At 39.5% G+C, this 10,646-nt stretch overlaps 1 protein-coding gene across 1 annotated transcript in view; it reads right to left on the bottom strand.

Moving 5' to 3' along the window:
* Positions 1-8,796, bottom strand: part of LOC138000635 (endothelin-converting enzyme homolog) — a 24,996-nt gene extending 16,200 nt beyond the window's left edge. Inside the window, exons 1-5 of the mRNA XM_068847188.1 lie at positions 7,980-8,796; positions 5,911-5,964; positions 5,599-5,712; positions 5,379-5,459; positions 4,739-4,866 (exon numbers count right to left, since the gene is read on the bottom strand). Coding sequence (XP_068703289.1) covers positions 4,739-4,866; positions 5,379-5,459; positions 5,599-5,712; positions 5,911-5,964; positions 7,980-8,717 — 1,115 coding nt within the window. The 5' untranslated portion in view covers positions 8,718-8,796. The remainder of the gene's footprint in view (positions 1-4,738; positions 4,867-5,378; positions 5,460-5,598; positions 5,713-5,910; positions 5,965-7,979) is intronic.
* Between the last annotated feature and the right edge of the window lie 1,850 nt (positions 8,797-10,646).

Below are 10,646 nucleotides of genomic sequence, written 5' to 3'. Positions count from 1 at the left end.
CCTTCTGGTTGTCCGGGATTCAACTCTATCTCACTTTGTAAATAGCCCACTGGTTGCCTCCTGTCAGTTGGCGTTCTTAATCATGTTTCTGTTAATTTTGAATTGTTACTTTCAGATTATTGAAAGTGGGTACCTGTGAACTAGCTTGACAGCTGAGTGCACCTCCAATGTAAACAAAGCATCTTCATTTAATCTTAAGTTTCACGCCATGCTGTGAAAATTATTTTCGTCTCCTAAGTGAAATTGTAATTGTCATTTGTTTACCCACGGAACACCTTAAAGAGCGCTCAGGAGCTCGTTCGACATGTGTCCGTGAATTCGGGATCGAATCGGAATTTGGCAGTGTTGGGTTTTTTTTTTTCTGGAGAGGGTTAAACCGGAGTACCCCTTGAAAAACCTCTCGGAGCAAGGACAGCACCGACAAGAAACTCAACCCACATCTGACGCTAAGACCGGGAATCGAACCTGAGCCACATTCCTGGGAGACAAGTGGTCTCACCACTGCTCCCAACATGATCGCGCAGCCAATGATTACCAATCAGGAGTCTTCCTTTAAAAAGTCGCGCATCATGATCACGAGCTAAATTTGGATTAAAAAAACTATCATTAAAAGAGGCCCATGTATGTGTTCTCTCTCTACTCATTCTCTCTTGCACCTGTTGTTACTTTTTTTTATTTTTATTTAAATACAGTACTTACATTACTTACAATACACCGTTACTTACACTACTACTGCGCTAAACTTGGCAATCATTACATAAAAACATAAAAAATAAAAAAAATTAAAAAATAAAAACAAACAAAACCTTGCTATGTATTAATGAGTGTCTAAAAGCTCACGGATGCTCGAACGCTTGGTGACTCCGTGTATAATTTACTCTTTATATTAAAAATACTTTGAACGCTGTTTTGCTGTAAGATTCACTTTCTTTGGCTGCAGTATAGATGTAGTAACAGGCTACTATAAGGCACAGGTTGACAGCGCGAAAAGATCGCTTCTCGGGGTGATGTGCATATATTCTAGCATTGTTCGTCAGAGCCACCTTCGGCAAGTTACTAGAGTTCCACCAAGAGGCAAAAAGGTTCCAGAAAGTTGGACGTACCGACATTCTACGAACAGATGCTCTAAGGTCTGCCTTACATCACACAATTGACATTCATCGTTTTCGATAATTATAGCTCTAAAAAGTTTGCTGCGAGTGTAAACAATATGGTGGTTGATTTTGAATTGAAACATCGAGAGTTTTATGTTTTTGGTGACTTTAAACGGAAGAATGCATAACGCCTCGATGCTCTGATCAGTAAAACCGGCCTTAGTTAGACGAGCTTTAGATGTAAGTATTTAGAACGTTTTGGAGAGTGAGCGTGCTTGGTGACAAGTCCAAACTGAAATATTTAAAGGGTGTGTCGCGGACTGTCCTGTAGTAACTGATTTGTTTTCAAGATCACGGTTAAAGGCTTCTTTCCAGTACTTTGGAATGGCGTTGCACAACCCAAAATAACGCAGAAAGTTTGTTTTTATTTTATACGTTTTCCTAAATTCAGGGAAGGACAAGAAATTTCCTTCTTCGTCTAGAATATCCGATAGGGTCTTTACTCCGGCATTATACCCTTGTCGATAAAAAATGGATTTTCCGTCGATTGTAATTCAGTGATTATTCCATAACATCTCATTTTCTATTTCTTTTTTTGTTGTGGGAGTGTGCTTGATAATCTCTTCCCAAGCATTCAAGACGTCGCGGTAAAAAAGTGGAAGGAAGGACAATTCAGGCAAAGTTTTTATAGAGAAATTACATTCGAACAGCAGTGCATGGGCCACCTACGTGCTGTAATCAAGAGAAAATGAGGGGCCAGAGAGGGAGGCTCCCGTTCCAGCCCTTGGGATATGTCATGTCCACGAAAGTTATTTTTAGACGAGCGGAAGTCTTTGTTCTAGCGGAAGTCTGTCTTCCGAGACGGTCTGATGTTTGAAAGAAAAGCAAAGATTTCATGTAATGGCGGACGATGTGGACTTAACGTTTGTCGATGACTGCATGCGGACGTCTCAGAAGACAGACTTCCGCTCGTCTAAAAATAACTTTCGTGGACTTGACATATCCCGGCCAACGCCCTGAGCCCCCCTCTCTGTCCTCTCATTTTCTCTTGCTGTAATAGATCGAAGGGTATTTTCTTCCAGGACTGCGTTTGAGGATTGAGGAACCGTTTTACACAACCTGCTTTCACAGATTTATTTATGATTTTAAAGTCAGGCATATTAAGTCCGCCGTCCTTAATCTTGCCAATCATTGTGGAACGTTTGATTTTAGGCGGTTTGTGGTTCCATACGAAGCTAGAAAGAAGCTTACTCACGTGGTTAACAAATCCACTGGGTACACTCAGATCAGAGGCAATAAAAATTATCTTTGAAAGAGCTAAATTTTTGACAGTGTTTATTTTCCCGTAAAGTGTGAGATCACAGATGTTAAGACATTTTTCTAGAGCAAGCAATCTTTTTTTAAAATTATCTTTTGCGGATATTTCCGAGTCACGGGAGAAGCAAACGCCGAGACACACACACTTCAGGGGCCAGTTAATGCCAAAGCGATTTGTGGGTTGTGGATTGTTTTTTCCCAACCACATTGCCTCCGTTTTTGATCTGTTTAGTTCCAATCCCGAACAACTTTTAAAAGCAGGAGGTGTCGTCTGCATATTGTGAAAGCCTATACTCCTGTCCTTTAATATTTATACCCATTATCGACTGGTCATTTCTTATTGAATTTGCTAAAATTTCAACAGCAATTACAAAGAGTATATCGGAAAGCGGACACCCCTGCCTAACGCCTCGTTGTAATTAAAAGAAGGGCGTTTTTTAGCCATTATTAATAACGCAGTTTTGAATGTTTTTGTAAAAAGTCTTAACCCATTGTATTAAAGGCGCGCCGAACCCAAACGTTTCTAGAGTGTTTATAATAAAGTTCCATTCTAAACTGTCAAAGGCCTTTTTAAAGTCTAGAAACAATGCTATGCCTGAGATATCTAACGTATCCGTGCATTCAATAATATCCGCGATTAAGCGTACATTTTGTCCGATAAAGCGGCCTTTAATGTAACCGGTCTGGTCTCCATGAATAAGGCTAGGTAGTACTTTCGCAATTCTGGCAGCGATTGCCTTGGTGGCAATTTTTGTAATCTGTGTTTAGTAGGGAGATGGGTCTCCAGTTATCCAGAAAAACCTTATTTTTATCTTTTCAGGTGTCATTTGGGTTTGTGCAGGTGGAAGTATAAAGGTTTTGGTAGTGCATGTGTTCCTCTTTCAGGATTTCGGTGGGGGTAACCAGGGTTTTGTAATGCATTGCCAATCATTGGAACGATTTCGTTTCTCGAAATAACGAGTGCTACGCCCTCCTTGCTCGCACCATCTTGCTTTACTTCTAATCATGGCGCCTTCTGTTTTGTGCATTGAAATCTGTTCAAGTTTCAATTTTACCTCATAAAATTTTGCTATAGTCTCTTTTTCAGGGTTCGCACACATTAATTTGTGCAGTGATGAGAATTGTTGCTGTAACACAGCCTCTTCATTCTTTTTGTTCTTTGCGATTTGTTTGCAATAACATATTGTGAAGCTTCTGATTTCCATTTTCAGCATGTCCCAGTATAGCCCTTTATCCTGCAATAGCTGTATTTTTCCTTGTACTCCGAAATTTTTTTACTCAACCCCTCGACGAAACAATGATCATTTAGAAGTGAGTTATTGAATTTGAAAAAACCAGGACCTCTCTTAAGGACGGTGCCTACTAATTAAAGATATTTTTGCCCCGGTGTCGGATTATGGAGGAAATGTAGATCTTAACAAGAGTTATTGAAATCCAAAAAGAAAATTGGGGGTAACGACGCATTTTTCAAAGATAATTCATGAATAACATTTGTAAAAAGCTTTAAAATACAAAGCAGTGTACGGAGTTCTTTCTCAAATTGAAGGTTAATTATCTCTCAAAAATGCATGGTTACCCCCAATTTTCTTTTTGAATACCAAGAGTACTTACTAAGATCTACTTTCTCCGGATAGTTTCAAACCGCGCAAAAAATATCCCTATATTAGTAAGAATCGGCGATAAGAAATCCGAGTATCTGGAGGTGCGCAGAACGTATGCGCAATAACAATAGTAGGCACCGTCCTTAATAAAATCGTCTGACTGGATGTTGAACGATACAGCTGAATGATCAGAAAACGAAAACGGAGTAATGATACATCTTTCACTCGTGTAAGCAGATGTTGTTACACCTGTTACACCTGTTGTTAATTACCTCTGTATCGACCCGTGCTTTTAATTGAAAACCGCTCTATTAAAATAGAGCGGTTTTCCATTGAGTGTCGAAAGTAATTAGCGAATTGCTTTGGTTTTGCATTACTTTACTCAGTGATCGGTTCAAAGTTCTCGCGCCATTTTTTTCAACCAATCAGAAGTGAAACATTTTGCCGCGCTTTGTGTCGGCTTCGTGTAATTACTTCGAGTTTTGATTGGTTTACTGGATTGTCTCCGTCCTTTTTGATTGGCCAAAATAATTATTTTGGCTTTGGTTTTACGACAATCGCTTGAAACTCGCTCCTGCATTGCCGTTTGAATAAACGAGAGAATCATAATTGAAACAATAAAAGATCTAAAGTAGCATAAATATATTTCGGCTTTGATTTTATATAAATTAATGTTATTGTTTTCTTTTATAACAAGGAGGAGCCTAGGTGAATTTAGTGCTTTACCGTTTTGGTGTTCGTTTGATGATTTTAGTCATGTTTTGAAGATATGATAGCGCAGGAACGATGATCTCTTCATCTTCTTTAAGTGTTTCTTTAGAAAATATGGAAGATAAATGAGACATCCACGGATACTGCAAAAGAAAGAGAATCAGGAATCCCTTTGTCAAGAATGTGGTTTTCTACATCTTGTATATTCGTCTACAGTGAATTTAACCTTCTTCACTAGGCCCCTAAACTACTTACATCTCGTTGAGACCTATTGATTTCATCCTCGGCTTCTCAGCTCGAATTCCTACTGTAATCAAGTTTTCTTCTTCGTGCGCCAAAACTGAAACAATGAAATGCTTTTGCATCTTTTAGCTAAATGTATGTAAAAAATGATGGCATTCTTGAACATTGCTCGTTTGCAAAAAATCTTGTTTCTTGGTTACTTTGTTTTAGTTACGTTTGTTTATGTCAAGACAGCATGGAAACATGACAAGTAAAACTGTAACCATTTAATTGTGTGGGAAGGAAACACCCACCATGCAGCTGATGTAACAGGAATTTCAGAAACATTAATTGTGAAGCTAAAGTATTTCCTTGTTTCAGATAATTGTGAAGGAGGCCTTTCATCCATCGGTCGGCAATGCTATACTCTTACCTCAGGAGCGTCCTTCTGGAGTTTCCCAATGGTCATACGGTTGAACCAGGACTCTGTTTTGTCGGCATCCGGTATACTGACCTAAAAGCAAAATGGAAGACGGCTAACTTAAGGGAGTGCAGACATTCTGAAGACGTAGAAGTGTAATGGTTAGTTTCTTTTTATGGTGCTAAAGCGCTTTCGTCAAATGTTTTATTGATTGATTGATTCAGTTACCTACCTTCGCAAGTTTTTTTTCAAACTCTATAATCTCTTCAGCACGCTTTTCCATGTCGGCATCAATTCCAAGAAGCTTTCCAACTTCAATGATAAACTGCTTGTAGGCTTTCATGATCTTAATTGAAAAAAAAAAATTAACTCTACATAATTTATTTTTCGACATAAAAAATCAGAGTGAGGATGATATAAAAGTTTAATGTGCATTCTCTGGATTTTATTGCACTCCGTAAAGTAAACAGGGCGTGACAATTATGTACTGGAAGTAGCTAGACCATCCACAATAAATTGAAAATACACAGTAACTCTGCGTTACCTTAGGACTGTCAAAGTAAACTTCTCTGGAAAGACTTGGCCCCGACTGGTCAATCTAATAGAAAAAGAATACATATGGAACGTACACTTCTGTCAGTATGCTGAAACTAATCTATAGAGAGTGATAGAGGATAAGAAACGCTAATGAGGCGTTCTGTTATGAACATCAAACTGCATGGCTTTTTACCGTGAGATTTCAACATTCCTCAGTAAACTTCCTTTGCACATACGTTACCGTATTTGGAGGTGGGGCCAGTCTCTCGAAAGTCCCGAAACCTTAAGCTTTTCGGGCCCGAAAAGCTATTTGCGAAACTGCCAACCGCTTGTTTTGGAAAGCCGATCTTTTTCACATGTTTTCGAGGTAACCAAAAGGAACGTGACTGCGAAGTTTGACGACTCACTGGTTGAATCCTCCCCGTTCTCGAGATACAAAGGGAATTGTGATACCCAAAAATGGTCCCGAAGTTTCGGGAGTTTCGAGAAACGGACTCCTTGGGCCCGTTTCTCGAAAGTCTCGAAAACTTTTCGGGCCCGAAAAGCCAATTGTGAAACTGGCAACCGCTTGTTTTGGAAAACCGATCTTTTGACATGTTTTCAAGGTAACAAAAATCAAAATGACAGTGAAGTTTGACGACTTAATACCTCTCCGTTCTTGAGATACAAAGGGAATTGCAACACCCAAAAATGGCCCGTAAAGTTTCGGGACGTTCCAGCAACGGGCCCCTGGTCTGAAAAGCAGCAGCAGCGCTTGGCCTGAGGAAAATGGATCTTTAGTAACAATCTAAATGACACACCAGTCTGAACTACAGAAAAGTCTGTAAGATGAATAGAAATTTATCATTCACAACAGCTGAATGGATTTTTGACCGGTATTACGGAGATCGTAGCTGCGAATTCCGACCTAGGAATCTGAGTTTTCCGTTGTCGTATCGCATCTCGCCAAGCAGCTGGTTCCCATATCTGTATTTGTTAATATCCCTATCACTTTGAAGCTTAAAAAAGTAATTTAATGTGACCAAAATCGAGTATGAACATGGTCCAGTATGGCAGCATGTATTACATGCGATCTCAAACCACTCCAAACCGTTTGGAGTGGTTTGCTGACTCAGTGCTACATTTACAATGCAGGTGTGCAGTGTTCGTTGAACTAAACCTCGCATTATGCATGATCAGTGCGTACGAGGAGACCACTTGCCAATTCAGCTTCTTTTTAAAAGCTATACCAGTTCCAGAGTCTTTTTCATGAAAGTAAGTTTGCATTCTTGCGAAAAGTAGACAAATAGTACATTTTTAGATTTAATTATTGTCATAACAAAAATAGGGACACTAGCTTTGAGAACGAATTTGAATTAAAGTCGGAAAGGCATATTTTATTTTGGATTTTGGATTGCTGGCCAGCGAAGTTGTGAGAACACTCGCCTCCCACCAATGTGGCCCGGTTTCAGATCCCAGACTCGGCGTTACATGGGATTTGGGTTTGTTGCTTCTCCATAATTTGATTTGAATTGCGTTAATTTGTTGCTTTCAGTTTACAGTGTCCCCAATAAGTGCTAAAGGGCTAGAAGACTGGACACTTCAATAAAGTTTCTTTCCTTTTCTTTCCCTTGCTTTCATTCTCAGTTTTACTAATTGAAACCCACCAGAAAACGTGAAATGGCATTCTACTTAGGCAACATCTACTTTAACAGAAGAGCAGGTGCGCTAAGTAAAACCAGCAGGTTTAAGACCAATAGCCACTTCAACTCAAGAATGGCAATAGCTAAATAGGGCTTTACATGGCGTTCTCATCAATAGCCTACGTTTCCGAACGTAAGATGATAACAGCTGAAAACATTTTGTCCTTTTTTTCTTTCTTCTACCGCTAGTGCACCAGCATTGATGAATTGATTTTGATTGTCCTCTTATTTCCTTTATTGGAAAATCATTGCAACCATCGATTGCTTCCCTATCAGTTTTAACGTCCATTATTACGCGTGATCAATTCTTCCTTCAAAGCTTCGTAAAACTTGAAGCTAAGGAGAGAACGATCTAAGATATCATGGTAGCGGGACACACTTAAACAATCCTCACCTCAATAATATGTCTGGTGTTGTTAATGGGATCATCGCTAATATGAACAGAAAACAATGGCCCGCCAGCAGATGTATAGTTTTTATGAATTTCCAGCAAAGTCCTCTCAAGGCTCCAGTCTTTCTCATCCCAACTTGATTTGCTGTTTATGATCCAACCTCCAATTCTGTCGACGAGATCTCGAAGTGGTTTATCACCCAATTTCTCGATGGTGTTTAAATCCATGCACGACTCGTAAAATCGTTTTGGCAAGTGGAACAGCTTTTTGTTGGAAGCACTGATTCCCTTTTCTAAAATGTGCCTCAGATTGCGTTCCACGTGCCCATTCAACTTGGCAAATGTTGAATAGGTGGATGAACTCTTAGGTATCGGATTCGCCTTGATCCATCCTCCACAGACATAATCGAAGAAGTCCACACATGGATCTTTGGAATGATCCATGGAGGCGTTTATATACTTTGCCACTTTTCGGCAATCACTGGTTTGGCAAACCCCAGCAGCTTCATCTTTACGACGAGCGTGTACATCTCGCACCGAGCGAATAGCACCCCCCGTACTAAGAAGTTCATCAAAATATGTCTTTCTTTCGTCGCTGGTGGCCACATGAACCACTGCTACCACTAGGATGATCGTCAAAACACCGAGAATTCCCAGAAACCGAGCTCCACAACCCCATGTGGACTGTTGGTCGCTCATATCGGTTCTTTCATCTTTCTTTCTTGACCCATCATTCCTCATTCTTGTGATCGCTTGTAGGAAACGATGGTGATTTTTCTTTATTTTCGCTCAGTACTCTAAGATTACCTTCCCAAGTTGCACTATCTGCTCGACAAGCGATCAATTATGTACCGGTAGACTCAGCGATGAATAACGTAATTTACTTTTGTAATTTGTCAATGGGTTTTTATGACCATACTTAGTTACTATCTTAACGGTATTCTGGCAAGCGACGAAAATATTTCATTAACATTCCCGTAATTTTAAATTACTTACTTAATCTTTGTCTTTTAGGGATTTGAATAATTGTTTCAAGATGCGAATTTAAATGTTAAATGTTGGTCGAACTCAGTCAATATTGTCCACTTCACGATTGAATGCTAACTGTAAAACGGAAACAAAGAAAAGTAAAAATTCGAAAAATAGGTATAGGTTTAACTGAAACAATGGGTTAAACTGGAATATAATCGCTTAGGACAGAAAAATTGCGTTTGCTTTGCAAGGTCATAACAACAGGTACCAGTTCCGTTAGGAGTAGATACACTTGATAACTTTTACCGTTCGTTTGAGAGAAATGTCTACTGGAGAATGAGGAGTTTTTCTACGTTCATACTCAATGATGGCCTTTGTCGGTCGGCGCATGAATTCTTCTGTTCGACCAACACAACAATATTTCATTTTATTTAACGTTCTTATTATGACCATTAAGCGAAAAATATTTCATGGTTCATCAGCATTTCCGTGGAAATCAATGAGTCTTCCTTGAATTTGCAACGTGTTTAACCAAGGGACTCAGGCTATACCATACTTTTGAATTTCTTTTTGACAGTGTTCATCCTACTTTTAACAGTGCACATGAAAAGGTTTCAATGATTCTTTGGCGGATGGTATTGAAGCAATTGGGAAGTACTTGAAAAGCCCACCATCATATAGTGCTTAAAACAGGTGTTTCAACTTTGCATTTGACTCTCTTCCTTTTAGATCAAAGATCATAATTGCGACAATGCTTTTGTTTGCTTAACACAGTATTAGATCACGGACTTTTCCCGCCGTACTTTTCTTCCTTTCTTCTTGAACGCAAAGATTTACTTCAGTTTTTTACGGTCACTGCGAGCGGCACGGAGCGAGCCAACCGGTCGAGGGGGAATAGTGAACAGGAAGTCGAAAAAACACTCCAACTTGGAGAGCCAACAACGACATGTTTATGAGCCTTTTGCAGCTGGCGACCACACGCTACAAAAAAACGCTTTACTGGAGAGTACATTGCGCACTGGGACATCTAAAACAAGGCAACTTGATTAGATTTTCTTTGTTTTAGATGTCCCAGTGGGCAATTTGCTCTCCAGTATGGCGGTTTTTCAAGTGTATTATGTGATGAGTGGCTGCCAAAGGCCCATTACAACACATTTATTTTGATTGAAAGTGTCTATGAAATTTGTTATGGCTTCATGGAAGCAAACAGTGCCAAGTCGTTCGACTTTAAATCCATGCTGGAAATTCGATATCATACTGCGGCTTAAGGTACTCTTGATGGATCAAGGATCATAACTTCAATGTTGAGAATCAACAAATTGCGAAAAAGATACTCAAAAATCGGCGGAAGTGGCCAATGATGATGCTGATTCTCCTTTTGCCGAGCACTAGCCTTACTTAAATTCCAACTGTGCCGTGTGGAACATGCCATAAAAAAAATATAAAAAAAAAAACATAGAAACCGAAGTGAAGCATATTCTGCCTTGATTAGACGCGGCCATAACCCACGCAATCAGAAACTATCCGAAATTGGAAAGATAGCTTTCTTTCTTCAAGCTGGTTAGGAACTAGATGGGGTTCGCGCCGGAGTTTGAGGGGACTGAACAAAATGTTCACTGAACTTTTGAAAAAAAAAAAGAAAAAAAGAAAAAGCTAGTTACGAACCATTGTAACCGGCTAGCTTGGGAATGATTCAAT

Source organism: Montipora foliosa, chromosome 4 (assembly GCF_036669935.1).
Source record: "Montipora foliosa isolate CH-2021 chromosome 4, ASM3666993v2, whole genome shotgun sequence".
NCBI lineage: Eukaryota > Metazoa > Cnidaria > Anthozoa > Scleractinia > Acroporidae > Montipora > Montipora foliosa.
This window is presented reverse-complemented; position numbering and strand designations above follow the sequence as displayed.